Source organism: Dipodomys ordii, unplaced genomic scaffold (assembly GCF_000151885.1).
Source record: "Dipodomys ordii isolate 6190 unplaced genomic scaffold, Dord_2.0 Scaffold206, whole genome shotgun sequence".
NCBI lineage: Eukaryota > Metazoa > Chordata > Mammalia > Rodentia > Heteromyidae > Dipodomys > Dipodomys ordii.
Window position 1 is genome coordinate 1199534 of NW_012267422.1, and position 15932 is coordinate 1215465.

The following is a 15932-nucleotide window of genomic DNA, read 5'->3' on the forward strand; positions in this document are numbered from 1 at the left end:
ACCGAATGCGCACGCGTAGTTTGTCGGGGTCGGCCCTGGCAACCGAGTCGGCCGGGCCTATCGCGGAGCACGTTTCCTCGCCGGCTTGTTGATTCGTGAGCACCCGGAAAACGGACGCCTGCGCAGAGGCTGGGGGTCGGCCGCTCCAGTCTCCGGTCCCGGCTCGGTGAAGACGCGGCGGGTCGATGGAGCGCGGGAGCGGGCACGAGGCGGCGCAGGGGGACGGCGAGCCCGAGGTGAAGAAGCGGCGGCTTCTGTGTGAGGAGTTTGCCTCGGTCGCCAGATGCGACGAAGCGGTGGCGCAGTGCTACCTGGCGGAGAACGAGTGGGAGGTGGAGGTAGGTGCCGGGGGTTCTGGCTCGGGTGTGCGGGGCGTCGCGGGCCTCCTCATCCCGGTGCCGTTGTGCTTTTCAGAAAGCGCTCAACTCCTTCTTCGAGCCGTCGGCGGAGGAGGACGCCCTGGACGCCGTCCCTGAGGGCGCGGCGGGGCCCGAGACGTGGTAAACGCGGAGGGGCAGGGGAGGGGCCGGGCGGCCTACCCTCGGAGGCGTCGGCCGGGTTCGGGACGCGGTAACCGAGGCGGGGCGCGGGGCTGGGGGCGGGGCGGCGTTCGCTTCTCCCTCACCCGAGAACCCCAGGTTCGTGCCTCGCCGGTGCAGGGGGACACCGCGTGCGCTCCCCCCCCCCCCGGCGGTGCTGACCGCCGTTTCCGACGCCCAATGGCGTGGAAAACACCCAAGTGGCACTTTGACTTGAGTTAGAGACGCATAAGACCAGGTCTGTAACGGAACAAACAGGACGGACATTCTCTGCAGAGGAATGGTAGCTTGGAAGTCGTCTCTCTCCCTGTAGTGTGTGGTCAGTTGCCCCTCCTCTGGCCAACTCACAAGTAATATACTTACATATGTTTATAGTCATACTACACTTAATAAATACACATATAAATGATAAGTGTTCTAAAAATTAACTTTATAAATTATAGCTATAAATACCGTTTTAGGAAAATATACCAAGATGTTAATAGTTTTATTAACGCTACGTTTTACTAAGATGATATATGTATACTTTATACATATACTTTATACATACACTTTATATGTGTACTAATAGAGAGTACATCTTTTCATATACATGATATGAACACCTATGTACATAGTAAATGTATACATATGTTTATATTGTGTATTATGCAATGTCAGTTAACAAGTAATACTGCTTATATTGGTCTGTTATCTCTTGGAACTCTGATCAGAGGCCTACTATAATGAAGCTTTAACTTTTTTTCTTTCTGAGGGAGTGGGATTGCTAATAGGTACTATCAGTCCCAGATTTGTCATTTTCTTTATTTTTGGGTCCGATCTTGGGGCCTGAACTCTGGGCCTGGGCGCTGTCCCTCAGCTCTTCAGCTCAAGGCTAGCGCTCTACCACTTGAGCCACAGCACCACTTCCAGCTTTTTTCTTTTTGCTTATGTGGTGCTGAGGAATGGAACCCAGGGCCTCATGCATGCAAGGCAAGCGCTCTACCACTGAGCCACTTTCCCAGCCCTGGATATGTCATTTTAATAATATATGTAACCCTTGAAGGATTTTGAGTTCTCTTAACTGTATTGAGTGAACATTTGAATAACATTCTCCTAAGTCATATGACTTTGGCCTTCCATGTACAGATACTTTTAGGATATTTAAAATTATAGGTTGAATATTCCTTACCTAAAATGCTTGATATTGGAAGTAATTTAGCTTCTGAATCAATTTGGAATTCGTGTTTTCTGATACGGGATGCCTAATCCCTGGTATATTCTAAAGGAGGGCTACAAATCCAAAAAATAAAAAATAAATCTCAATTTGTAGATTATTTGCAAAGCTATATTTCATTCTGATCTTGCCAGTGTTGACCTAACCAATGAAGACACGACTGATTCTACTAGTTCTAAAAGCAACTCACTTGAAAGTACTGAGATAGAAGATAAAACCATGTTCTCTTTCATTACCTGGAATATTGATGGACTGGATATAAATAATCTTCAGGAGAGGGCTCGAGGGGTATGTTCCTACTTAGCTTTGTAAGTATTGTCATTTTTCTTCAATAGTTTACTGTGATAAGTAGCTTATATCTACAAAGTTAGAATTGTAAAGGTTTGGGGCTGGGAATGTGGCTTAGTCGTAGGGTGCTTGCCTAGCATGCATGAAGCCCTGGGTTCAGTTCCTTAGTACCACATAAACAGGAAAGCTGGAAATGGCACTGTGGCTCAAGTGGAAGAGTGCTATCTTTGAGCAAAAGAAGCTCAGGGATAGTGCCCAGGCCCTGAGTTCAAGCCCCAGGACTGGCAGAAAAAAAGAAAAATTAGACTTAGCTTCAAAGGCCAGCTTTTAGAAGAAATATCTGAGTTGAGGTGATGGTCTTTTGAGTTAGGGTGTCTGATTGAGATAGCACCAAGTTTTGTTAGCTTTCTAGAATTGTAAGTTCTCTGGAGCTCAGTTTCCTTTACTGTGGATAATGTTTTTAAAGATAAAAAGAAATAACATTGGTAGCATTGTAGGCTCTTAGTATAGTAGTTTCTATTTTCATCACTATTCCCTCTTTCAGTGCTCGAATTAGACTCAGTGGCCTTATAACTACATACAGACAGGGTTCTACCAAGGCCCCCCATCTCTCCTGTTTGTTTTTTCTTTTGTTTTGTTTTTGGTAGCTTTCCTGGAGCTTGAACTCAGTAGGGAGCCTGGGTTCTGTCCTTGAGCTTTTTTTGCTCAAGGCTAGTGTTTCCTTACTTGAGCCACAGCTCCATTTCTAGCGTTTTTGGTGGTTAAGTAGAGATAAGCATCCTAAGGACTTTTCCAACAGTGGCTGGCTTCAAACCATGTTCCTTCGATCTCAACCTACTGAGTAGCTAGGATTCTAGGCCTGAGCCATTGGTGGCCTTTTTAATCATCATAATACTATGTGCTAAATAAATAACAGATCTTTCTTATTTTATATTTAGAAATATAAACCTTGAATACTAGATGCCTTAGAGGGTAACAGTTTGTTTGTTTCTTTTTTTTTTTTTGGCTTGTCCTGGAGCCTGGATGCTGTCCCTCAGCTCTTCAGCTCAAGGCTAGTGCTCTACCACTTGAGCCATATTGCCACTTCTGATTTTCTGGTGGTTAACTGGAGATAAGAGTCTTAAGGACTTTACTACCTGGGCTTGCTCTGAACTGGGATCCTCAGATCTCAGCCTCCTGAGTAGCTAGGATTACGTGCTTGAGCCACTGGTGCCTGGCCAGTTTGTGTTTCTTTTGTCTTGGAATTTCCTTTATTCAGATAGCTGAAAATGAAATGATATGCTAGTACTTAATTTGATGCTTTTAATTAGGTACTGTCCAGATGTGGTATTTCTACAGGAAGTCATTCCCCCATATTATTGCTACCTAAAGAAGAGAGCAACTAGTTACGAGATCATTCCAGGTAACAGTTTTCCTGTAATTTAACCTGTCTTTTTCTTTGAAAAAATAGATCAGTGGAAGTGATAAATCAAAATTAATTTACTGGAGGAAGAGAAGAAAAAGCACAAATAAGGTTGAGAAAAATGAGCAAGGCACAGGATAGTAAAAGAATAGAATATTTGCAGCTAATATGAACATGAAAATGTGAAAAGGATTGAAGTGATTTTTCAGAAAAATAGAAAATACTAAAATAGAGTATGAGCCAGGCGAAGAGTTCGAGCCAGGTGCCAGTTGTGTTCACATCTGGAATCCTAACCACCCAGAAGACTGAGATCTGAGAATGGAGGCTCAAGGCCAGCCCAGGTAGAAAAGTCCATGAGACTCTTCAGTCATTTAAAAAAAAAAAGCCATAAGCAGAGCAAGTAGGTCAAGTAGTAGAGCACTAATCTTGAGTGAAAAAGCTTCTGAAACAGGACCCAGGCCTTTGCTCAGTTCAAGTCCCAGTACAAGCACCAAAAAAAACCCCCAAGACTTCAAAAACTATTAATTCCTTCTCCCCTCATTTTTTCCCAGAATGATTTGTTTTCCATTTATGATTTTGCTTTTGCTCTAAGTACATGTAAAAGTAGCACTTGAGCCATATCTAATGACTTTTCATCTGTAGTTGTTTTATGCCTGTAATGGGACTTAAATTCTAGGTCTGGGTTCTGCCCCTGATCTCTTTTTGGTCAGGTCCACTTCCAGCTTTTTGTGATTAATTGGAGATAAGAGTCTCATAGACTTTTCCTGCTTGAATTGACTTTGATCCACAATCCTGTTCTTAGCCTCCTCAGTAGCTAGGATTATAGGCATGAGCCACTGGTGTCTTGCTCTCCCTCCCTCCCTCCCTCCCTCCCTCCCTCCCTTCCTTCCTTCCTTCCCTTTCTTTCTCTCTTTCTTTCTTCTTTGACTTTTACATAGTATGATTTTCAATTTTGATTTATTCTTGAAGCCATAATTGGTAAGGAAGGAATTCTTTCTCAGTCTACCCCTCTCTTTGTTGAAGATTTCTGCTTGTTCCTTGGAGGATGGTTTATAGTCTTTTTTATTTTGGACTTTTTGTTTTCTGAATCCCATGCTTTGCTTCCCCTTCGTTTTACTAGCCTATTTCATTAGAGCCCATACTCGAGTTACTTTCTAAGAGTAGTGCCTGAGTAATGAAGTTTTTTTGTTTTCTTGGGGTTTTTTGGTCAGTTGTGGCGCTTGAACTCTGTGCCTGGGCACTGTCCCTGAGCTCTTCAGCTCAAGGTGAGTGCTCTACCACTTGAGCCACACTGCCACTTCCAATTTTTTTTGTGGTTAATTGGAGATAAGAGTCTCACAGATTTTCCTTGTCTGGGCTGTCATTGAACCTTGGGTCCTCAGATCTTGGCCTCCTGAGTAAGTAGCTGGGATTGCAGGCATGAGCCATTGGTGCGAGGCTAAGTAATGAAGTTTGAAAATCCTGGTGCTGTGCTCTATCTAGACTCATGGTAGGTTGATAGTTTGAGGGGACATAATTTTGAGGTAGAAGTAATTTTATCTGTAAGAATTTTGAAGATAATGCTTCAGCAGCTTCTAGTTTTCATTATTATTATTATTTTTTTTTTGGTCGTGAGGCTTGAACTCTGGGCCTGGGCGCTGTTCCTCAGCTCTTCAGCTCAAGGCCAGCGCTCTACCACTTGAGCTACAGCTCCTATTGGAGATAGGAGTTTCATGGTCTCTCCTGCCGGGGCTGGCTTTGAACCGCGATCCTCAGATCTCAGCCTCCTGAGTAGCTAGGATTACAGGCGTGAGCCACCAGCGCCCGGCCTAGTTTTCATTATTGAGGATAGTAAGTTTAATGTCATGCTGATTCCTGTTCTTTTCTTTTTCTGTAGTCTCTGGAAACTTTAACTCTTAAGTACTTTGGATCTTTTTTGTTTGGGACTTTGAGTCTCAGGATTTGTAAAATCTCCCATTTTTTGTTTTTTCCTTTCTCCTCTTTATAATTTCTTTTTGAAATTGAGTGTAAATTATTTCAATTTCTTAGGCCTACTGTACACAAAATAATACATTTTTGTTTGTTTTGTTTTTTGTCAGTCGTGGGCCTGAACTCTGGGCCTGGGCGCTGTCCCTCAGCTCTTCAGCTCAAGGCTAGTGCTCTACCACTTGAGCCACAGCGCCACTCCCAGCTTTTTCTGCTTATGTAGTGCTAAGGAATTGAACCCAGGGCCTCATGCATGCAAGGCAAGCACTCTACCACTGAGCCACCTTCCCAGCCCACAAAATACATTTTTAATGGCATATTCCTTTATTCCTGTGTGTGTGTGTGTGTGTGCGGCGCACGCGTGTGCACACGCTAGTACTGGGGCTTGAACTCGGCCTGAGTATTATTCTGTACATATGTTCACTCAGGGCTAGAGCTCAACCACTTGAACCACAGCTCTTCCAGCTTTTTTGCTGGTAATTGGAGATGAGTGTCTCATGGACTTTCTTGCTTGGGCTGGCTTTGAATTGCAATTCTCAGATCTCATCCTCCTGAGTAGCTAGGATTACAGGTGTGAGCCACCGGTGCTTGGCTTTAGGATTTTTAATCTTTTTATGTGCCTTCTTTTTTTTGGGGGGGAGGGCTCCGGTCGTGGGGCCTGAACTCTGGGCCTGGGCGCTGTCCCTCAGCTTTTCAGCTCAAGGCTAGCACTCTACCACTTGAGCCACAGCGCCACTTCCGGCTCTTTTCTTTTTGCTTATGTGGTGCTGAGGAATGGAACGCAGGGCCTCAGGCATGCAAGGCAAGCGCTCTACCACTGAGCCAACTTCCCAGCCCTATGCCTTCTTTTTAAGAATTTGCTTTTGGTTTGCTTGTTGTCTTGCTATATAGCCTGGGCCTAGAACTTGTATAATCTTCTGAGTGCTAGGATGGTAGTTGTGTGGTCCCATGCCCAGCTCTTGGTTCACATTTAAATTCTATCTACTACAAAACAACTTACAGCTTAGTATTCTTCAGCAAGACTAGGTGGTACATATAATACAGGAGAAAACAAAAGATTGATTACAGAAAAAATTGCTTGTTCACTGGCATGGAGACTCCTAACTATCAAGTGTGTCAGTACATGAAAGCCTTTCATCTGAGGCTATTCAGTCTTAAAAAAATTCCTAGCCAGGCATGGTGTGGCATGCTAAAATAAGAAAAAAAGTCAAGGTCACTTGAGGATAAGGTCACAAGACCAGGTAGACAAATTAGCAAACTCACCTCAAAAATCAAAACAAGTGGGCTGGGAATATGTCTTAGGGGTAGAGTGCTTGCCTATCATGCATGAAGCCCTAGGTTTGATTCCTCAGTACCACATATACAGAAAAAGCTGGAAGTGGCTCTGTGGCTCAAGTGTAGAGTGCTAGCCTTGAGCAAAAGAAGCTCAGAGACAGTGCCCAGGCCCAGAGTTCAAGCCCCAGGACTCGCACACACACACAAATAATAAAGCAAAAAACAAAATAATAGTCTTCTAGATTTTGAGGGCTTTGTGATTCTCTTGCCTACCTGTGGGAACAGGTCAGAGGAAGAAGCAGCTCCCTGGGTCTTCAGTATATTTTCACTTAGTTGGTTTTCAATCCCACACCTCAACCTTCCCCCTTTCGCCTTTCCTCTAAGACATACCTTTTCTAGGAGCTGGTGACTATCTGGAGCCTCTAAAACTTAGTTTCCCTACCGACTTTTAAGTCTCCTGTTAGTACGTAGGTGAGTGATCACTTGTCTATAGAGAGTTGGGGAAGACAACTGGACGTGCTTCACCCAGTATGCAGATGTCAAACTAGCTATGTACTGTTGATACTCAACCTGTTACCTTTTGTGATAATTTTTTGTTCAGTGCTATTTCTGGACTTTGGTGAGCCAAATCTACTGGCTTCCTGTTCATAGTTCTCTGCTACAAGCATTCAAGTGGCTTTGTCTGTTCTGATGAACATTTGTCCTGCTGTTTTCTGAAAGAACTTGGGTAATTTCATTCAGTGTTCCTCTACTCTTAGTTTTTGGGGTTTTTGGAATTTTTAAATTCATTTTGCTATAGTTTTTCTTGTAGAAAAAGAGAGGTAATGCCTGTCAGATTTTCTCTGTTTAAGTTACATGTACTCTGTCAGAAATTTCTCACATTTTTCTCATTGGATTTTAATAGCAAATTAACTATATTTTGGATTTCTGTGCATTCACCTACACACATTTTTCCTGGTGCTGTGGCTTGAACCTATGGCTTCCCACAAGCTAACCAAATACTGCTGAGCTATATCCCTTACCCCAGTTATTTTTTTATTCCATATTTCTAACCAGAAAACTTCGGGAAGAGACAGGTAGATAGTGAATTTGATTGGCAATCTTGAGTTATTTTGAATTAATAGTTTACTTTTAAGTTTTAGGCTGTGTGTATATGGTATATAATATCATATATATGGTATTATATATAGATTTACATCTATATATGAATATACATACATCTATATTCTGTTAAAAAGTCTTTTAAGAGAGGAGCTTGGGGTAAACTCAAGTACACATAACTTCAGCCAAAATTCTTTTTACAAATACTTGAAGGTCGCGAAGATGGATACTTCACAGCTATAATGTTGAGGAAAGCAAGAGCAAAATTAAAAAGCTACGAGATTATTCCTTTCCCAAATACTAAAATGATGAGAAACATTTTGTGTGCGCATGTAAGTAATTTATATTTCAGTTTTCTTTAAAACAGAAAAAACTTAAAAATAGTTCTATGGTGTCCTTGTCTTTATGAGAAAAATTTGTTCTTTATATATAGGTTGTTTAGTTATATAGAACTTCTATAAATTTTGCAAACCTGTAAAAATTTAGTTATTAATCTGTTAGATGGTAGATAAATGATGCTTATTCATTCACGTAACATTTTTTAGTTACACATATGCTCTAGACTTAATATGGTAATAAGAATTATTGTGTTTGCAAATGACTCATGACTCCTTAGGAGGGAAGTAGCTGTGCTTATAGATCAGACTGGAGACATTTAAAGTCTGTCCAGTGTCAGGATTCTAGAGAAATGAGTCACTGAAGACCTGGGGATACTGTAAGGCTCATTGATAGTGGAGGTGAAATGTGGACTGAACCTTGCTTTCTAAATCTTTGTGGGCATAGTTAGTACCTTACACTGCTTTTTACCTAGAGTGATAGTAGTGCTGGCTATACTTTTACAGGTAAATAAATATATTTGATTGAGTAGCTTTAGTGATTAGTGATCAGTTTAACTATAATTATTCTGTTGCAGGTGAGTATGTCTGGAAGTGACTTTTATCTTATGACTTCCCATTTGGAGAGCACCAAAGAGCATTCTAAAGAACGAATGAGTCAATTAAAAATGGTTTTTAAGAAAATGCAAGAGGCTCCAGAAGAAGCTACTGTTGTATTTGGAGGAGATACAAATTTAAGGGATCAAGAAGTGAGTAACAGGTCAATGTTTGTAGGAATATTATTGCTGTGAAATTGAATTTAGGTTCTCTTTTTTTTTTTGGTGCCAATGGGTAGAGAAGGGCTTGAACTTAAGGCACTCTTCCTGAGTGCTTTTGCTCAAGGCTAGTGTTCTGCCACTTGAGCTACAGTTCCACTTACAGCTTTTGGGTGCTTTAATTAGAGATAAGAGTCTTGGCCTTTCCTGTCTGGGATGCCTTTGAACCTTGATCCTAAGATCTTAGCCTCCTGGGTAGGTAGGATTACAGGTATGAGCCATCTGTGCCTAGAATACATTTGGGTTTCTTAGAACCTCATACAAATGACTGTCTGACTTACCAATTCCACTTTTGGGTGGAAGTGAGGTATAAAGAAGCAACTGAACCAACTATTTGTACATATGTTCACAGCATTGTTACTCAACAGCAAAAGGATACCAGCCACTGAAGTGTAATTGTTAGATGTATGGCTATAAACAAAATGTAGTCTGTTACATACAATGGAATATTATTCAAGCTTTTATGAAGAGTTTTTATATATGCTGCACACGGATGAATCCTAAAGTTATATAAGCTAAGTGAAATCAACAAAGGGAAAAGCCTTGAGCTGAAGAGCTGAGGGACAGCGCCCAGGCCCAGAGTTCAGGTCCACTACTGGACCCCCCAAAAAAAGTTGGAAAAATAAAAAAAATTAAAAATAATAAAATCTGGCAAGATAAAGGAATAATGACATACTAGTGTTAATGAACAGATTTCCAATTAGAGAAGATGAAAGTGTTCTGGAGATGGATGGTAGTTATACAACAACATGAAAGTATTAGCCCCACAGTTGTGCATATGAAAAGACTAAAATGATAAATTTTATATAGTGTTTATTTTACCATACACAAAATTTTTTAGGCTTTTTTTTTCCCTTTGCTGCTGGGGATTGAACCCAGGTTGTTACACGTGTATTTTACTGATAAACCTACAGCCCCACGAAGTTTTAAAATCCTATAGTGCTAATGAAAGAAGGCAAAATTAATAAATATTGGTAATATATTTAAAATAGAATTGTGAGGGTAATAGATATCATTGGATTGTTAGGAGTGTTACACTTGTAAATTTATACAATAGAGTAGGAGTTTTTCAAAAGTTTAGTTTTTAACTTAACAGCAATTATAGTTCAGTCTTTAGAATTTTATCTGTACTCAAAGTTATGTACTTGCTTACAACAAAAGGCACCTGGCACCTGTTTTATATTATGCTTACATTGTCTACATTTTTCTATCATGCAGCAATATACTTTTTTTAATTAACAGCAATTACAGTTCAGTCTTTAGAATTTTATCTGTACTCAAAGTTATGTACTTGCTCACAACAAAAGGCACCTGTTTTATATTATGCTTACATTGTCTACATTTTTCTATCATGCAGCAATATACTTTTTTTAATTAATTAGTTGTACAAAGAAGTTCCCTTTGTATATAAAACAGTATAAGAATACAAGGTATCTGACAATATGCAGCATTATACTTTTAAAATATCTTTACATTGTTTTTCCATTGTGGCTTAAAATATAGCACTTAGGAGTATTAATGGCCAAACACACCTTTTTAAATTGTGGGAAAAGATGTAAATCTTACAAAATATTCTTTCTATTTTTCAGGTTACTAAATATGGTGGTTTGCCCGATAACATTATGGATGCCTGGGAATTTTTGGGCAAACCTAAGCATTGCCAGTACACATGGGATACACAAATGAACTCTAATCTTGGAATACCTGGCGTTTGTAAGCTTCGTTTCGATCGCATATTTTTCAGGACAGCAGCAGAGAATCCCATTATTCCTCGAAGTTTTGATCTCCTTGGGATGGAAAAACTGGACTGTGGGAAATATCCTAGTGATCACTGGGGTGTTTTGTGCTACCTAGATAAAATATTTTGAAATGCTTGTCAAATGTAACTTCCAAATGTTTTGAGTAGTTCTGTTCTGACTTCTGGCAAATACAATTTTTACCTATCTGGAAAGGTAGGCTTAATATGGAAGAATTAATATTCTAGACCATTATTACAGAGAATACCTAGTTAATGTTTATTTACACTTAAGCATGCCTGTGTTTTAAATGTGATGAGACCTTTTGATAGGAGAGCAGAAAGCCTAGTCAGCTCATAGCTGCCAACTGGATTCTATTAGGGCCCACATTGTCTCAGGGTTAACCTTTATAGTATTATTTCCATTAGGCACCAAGATTTTATTTTTTAAAAAGTATCAAAAAAAAAAAGAAACTTTTGGGGACTGAATTTAATCATATTTCTCAAATTCAAATAATCTTAATTGAAAAGGCCATAATCATCTGCAGTTGTGGATGACAACTCTCCTACATCAGCTTTAATTTTTGTCAGTGACAGTGTATAATTGGTATAATTGAAATCTTAACATTTTAAATCTCATTTCTTTTCTGATTAATGTTTGTATTGAAGTTGCTACCAAGCAAAGTTTGGCTTGATAATGATTAAAATCAGTTTTATGACGGCATAGGAGTTTTTTTTTTCCTAAGAAAAATAAGTTTGTAAGAAAAATAACGTTTTAGTTTTGCTACTTGTAAAATACAAATACTTTACAGGAAGTGGATGAAAAATACCTTTTATTTCTCACTTTTTTAAGTATTAAGGTGTACAGAGGGATTACCATTCCGTAAATTCATTCTTACTTTTTTAAGGGTAGTTTAAATGTGCTTGAAAGAAAAACCCTTAAGAGAAATGTACTGTAAATAAATAATTTTACTTGTTTGTAGATTGGTTTTGTGCGTCTATGATGGAAAACACCAATGGGAAAAATTTAAATGAGAAGTGTGGGTGCTGATGGCTTACACCTGTAATCCTAGCTACTCCCAAGGCTTAGATTTGAGAATTCTCCGTTTGAAAGTCAGCCCAGGGGAAAAAACAAGTGGAGGTGTGGCTTTAGTAGGTAGAGTGCCAGCCTTGAATGGAATTGGATGAATTGAGGAAAGTCTTTATCCTAGCACGGGTTCCAGTAGGTTGTTGTTTCTGAGGATGATTAGGAGGAGAAAATGTGCACTACAGTTGACAACTAGGGAGCAAGCACATTTTCTGTGATTCATATTTCCTTCCCCCAAAAGGCAAGTGCACTGGACACCTAGATTACAATTGGCAAGGCCTAGTGATGTTCTTGGATGTTCCTGTACACAGATAACCATCTGAAAGCAGTTGGTGCTCAAATGAGATGCGTAGGATTCAAAGGCCACTGCTAAACCACAGGACTTGATACAGATTGGCGCTTTTTTTTTTTTTTTTTTTTTGCCAGTGATGGGGCTTGAACTCAAGGCCTGGGCGCTGTCCCTGAGCTTTTTCTCAAGGCTAGCTCTCCATCACAGCGTCATCTCTGGCTTCTGAGTAGTTTACTGGAGGCGGGAGTTTCACGGCCTTCCTTGCCCCTGGCTGGCATCGAACCGTGATCCTCCAGATTTCTCCCTCCTGAGTAGGATTACAGGGGTAAATAAGGGCATTCTGCTGGCGTGACTGTTTTGAGGACATATTTGTAAAGGGTACTTGACCCTGGCCTGGGAGTTTAGGAGTGTTCATTTTCTAGTCTGTGAGGAACCACGGTGGTAGGGAAGAGGTAGGAGAGGAGGAATTGACTGCTTTAGCGCGCCGAGGGAGGTAGAGTGGGAGCCTTGGCTGGCGCCTGCCCATCCCCGAAGGCGTGGTGCGCGTGCGTGCGCGCGTTGCCCCGGTAACCGCGGCGGGGCCGAAAGGCGCTGAATCACGCGCGCTTTCCCAGAGCCCTCAGAAGCTGCCCTGGGGGCGGGCTAGTGTCCCACCGCGGGCACCGGGGCGGTGCTGTCCCGGCTGGGCCCTGGTGACCCCGTGTGGAGCTGCGCGCTGAGGCAATCATCTGTTAGCGGGCAGCAGCATCCTCACCTGGTCTGGGGTGATCCAGAGAGAGTCCTGTGTCCGGGTCCCCCGGAGGGGCGAGATGGGTTTGCTGCACCGGGCGGTGATCTCCGCGGAAGGGCGCGTTCGTGTGTCTGAGATGGGCCAGGACAATGAGGAGCAAGTGTGACTGGTGAGTGATGCTCTGAGCCAGCCGCACCTGGCTTCAGCGCTGCCCGCAGCACACACCGGTGCAGTAGCCTACTTCCCAGCTCAGCTGGCCGATTGTCTGCAAGGAAGGAAGCGAAGGAGGCAGTGATAACAAAGATACCCCTAGTTCGGGAGGTGGCCTCCTTAGGTTCTTTAGACTTCTAGGACAAGACGTTTCTTGCATAAACACATTGATCTGTAGTTTCTTAGTAGGGTGGAGGCAAGGAAATGTGACTATATATTTTCCCAGTCTCATGAACTGCATTTCTTAGAGTTCAAGAATCATTTTAATTAAATTTCATTCAGTACTATTCATTTTGCTGTAATTTGCTCAATACATTTCCTCTGTTCCTTCCCATATCTAGTTTGATTTTTTTTTTTTTTTTTGGTGCCGGTCCTGGGGCTTGAATTTAGAGCGCTGTCTCTCAGCTTTTGTGTTCAAAGCCTAGCACTCTACCACTTGAACCACAGCTCCACTTCTGACTTTTTGGTGTTTAATTGGAGTCTCATGGACTTTCTTTCCCAGACTGGCTTTGAACCATAATCCTCAGATCTCAGCCACCTGAATAACTCAGATTATAGTCATGAGCCACCTTATTGAAGATTCTTCTTCCACTTTTGGAATTTCCTCCAAGGATTGTTACATATCAATCAGTAGCATAAACCTGAAATGAGAACCATTGTACTTAATTACGATCATTCTCCTGTCTGGAGAGAGAGGAAAGCCATATGATCACAATAGTGTACATTTTTATTGTTTCTCTAAATCTTTTTATCTGGGTTGGTATTTTTTCTAGTGATTGAATAGCAAAGTTGAATGATGGTTTTAATAATATAGAAAACAACGTGGGGCACTGGTGGCTCACGCCTATAATCCTAGCTACTCAGAGGCTGAGATCTGAGGACCAAGGTTTAAAGCCAGCCGGGGCAGGAAAGTCTGTGAGACTTCGTTTCCAATTGTGGTTTCAAAGTGGTAGAGTGCTAGCCTTGAGCGAAAAAGCTCAGGGACAGCACCCAGGCCCTGAGTTCAAGCCCCACAACCGACCAAAAAAAATCACTAGACAGTCCCTCCAAAACAAAACAAAATTTTGAAATGAATGTTTCTCTTTATTCCTGAAATTCATGATCACTGTCCAAATACTTCCATTTGCTGGTTACGCCAAATGTAGAATTTTATTTTGTATTTATACTCTTACTTTTTAATGCAAATAAGGAAAAGTAGAACTAACGATTCAGTTAATAGGAACAGAGAGAAAGCTAAATTCCCCCTGTAATTTGAAAAGGAAATAGAAATGTATTGTATTCAGACTCTTTAGAACCACAGATGATGGACTCATTTTATTTCAGAGTAACAAAAATAATTCAGCCAATATCCTTATGAGTTGAAAACAAAGAGAGCTTCATATAAAAGAATCACGTTTGGGCCGGGAATGTGGCTTAGTGGTAGAATGCTTGCCTAACATGCATGAAGTCCTGGGTTCAATTCTTTAGTACCACATAAACAGAAAAGCCGGAAGTAGTATTGTACCTCTAGCGGTAGAGTGCTAGCCTTGAGCACAGAAAGGCTCAGGGACAGTGCCCAGGCCCTGAGTTTTCAAGCTCCCAAGACTGGCAAAAAAAAAAAAAAGATTTGTGGATAAATTTTCTCAGTTTCCTCCCCTAGCCAAACAGAAAGTCATTGTCTTTAAATAAAACTAGGCATGCCTGTTTCTGAGCAGCGTGTTGCAGATTGCTGGATGAAGAAGATAGCCTAGCTCAGTTTGGCTGTGGCGCTGCCACTTAAAGGCTGAGTCATACCTTTCAAAGCCTCAGTTTCTTCATTTTGCAAAATAAAATAAGACCTATTATAAGAAATAAAGGCTGTGTGTGAGTGCCAGATTTAGTGAAGAAACTAAACAAAGATGAGAGGCCCTGAGTTCAAGCCTCAGGATCACAAAATAACAATATAGAACTGAAAGGCTGTACCTGTATTCTACTTTAGAGTCTGAGACAGGCAGATCACCTAAGGCCAGAAGTTGGAAGCCAGCCTGGGAAACAGAATGAGACCACATCTCAAAACAAAAAGAACAAAAAAAAGTGATATTTCAATGAGATTATTTGATTTGATTTGGTGCTGGTCCTGGGGCTTGGACTTAGAGCCTAGGAACTGTCACTGGACTTTTGTGCTCAAGACTAGCATTTTACCACTTTGAACTACTTTTCTACTTCCAGCTTTTTTTTTTTTTTTGGAATTGAAGATAAGAGTCTCACAGGCTTTCCTGTGGGTTGGCTTCGAACTGCAATTCTCAGAACTTAGCCTCCTGAGTAGCTAGAATTACTGGTGTGAGCCACTAGCCCCCCAACAAAGTTACTATTTTTGACGTTTTTCTCCCAGTAGCGGGGATCAAATCCAGGCCCATATACATGCTAGGCTAATAAGCTACCATTGAGTTACATCCTTAGCCCTACTCTTTAAACTTTGTGTATGTGTATATGAGTATGTGTGTGTATGTATGCGTGCATGTGTGCTGGTAGTGGGACTTGAACTTAGGGCCCAGGTATTATGTCTTAGCTATTTCTCTCACAGCTAATACTCTGCCATTGAACCAAGCTCCAAGCTCTGCTTCTGGCATTTTTTTTTTTTTTTGGTCATGGAACTCATGGCCTGGACACTGTCCCTCAGTGTTCTTTTGCTCAAGACTAGCACACTGCTACTTGAGCTACACCTCTGCTTCCAGTTTTTAGGTGGTTAATTGGACATAAAAGTCTCACAGACTTTCCTGCCCAGGCTGGCTTCAAACCAATATTCTCAGATCTCAGCTTCCTGAGTAGCTAGGATTTACAGGCGTGAGCCACCAGCACCTATCATTGCTTCTTTTTTGCTAGTTAATTGTTGATAAGAATGTCACAGATTTTTCTGCCAAAGCTGGCCTTGAACCTCTATCCTTAGAGCTCAACTTCTTGAGTAGCCAGGATTATAGGTGGAGCCA

The 15932-nt window shown here is 41.4% G+C and overlaps 1 protein-coding gene across 2 annotated transcripts; it reads left to right on the plus strand.

Moving 5' to 3' along the window:
- The first annotated feature begins 8 nt into the window (after positions 1-8).
- Tdp2 (tyrosyl-DNA phosphodiesterase 2) lies at positions 9-11653 on the plus strand. 2 transcript variants are annotated; one of them, XM_013035238.1, is made up of 7 exons: positions 9-338; positions 415-500; positions 1890-2063; positions 3354-3445; positions 8000-8118; positions 8700-8870; positions 10526-11653. In XM_013035238.1, the coding sequence occupies exons 1-7, from the start codon at positions 186-188 to the stop codon at positions 10802-10804; spliced, it is 1074 nt and encodes a 357-aa protein (XP_012890692.1). In that variant the 5' UTR covers positions 9-185; the 3' UTR covers positions 10805-11653. The 2 variants fall into 2 exon arrangements, with proteins under 2 accessions (XP_012890692.1, XP_012890693.1); XM_013035239.1 differs by having other exon boundaries at positions 9-236.
- Positions 11654-15932: the final 4279 nt, after the last annotated feature.

What these genes read in the sequence shown, in the direction of transcription:
- Tdp2 (XM_013035238.1), top strand. Translation starts at nt 186, where the DNA reads ATGGAGCGCGGGAGCGGGCACGAGGCGGCGCAGGGGGACGGCGAGCCC. An exon ending in AGAACGAGTGGGAGGTGGAG is followed by an intron (nt 339 to 414) that starts GTAGGTGCCGGG and finishes TGTGCTTTTCAG; the next exon opens with AAAGCGCTCAACTCCTTCTT. An exon ending in CAAATTTAAGGGATCAAGAA is followed by an intron (nt 8,871 to 10,525) that starts GTGAGTAACAGG and finishes TCTATTTTTCAG; the next exon opens with GTTACTAAATATGGTGGTTT.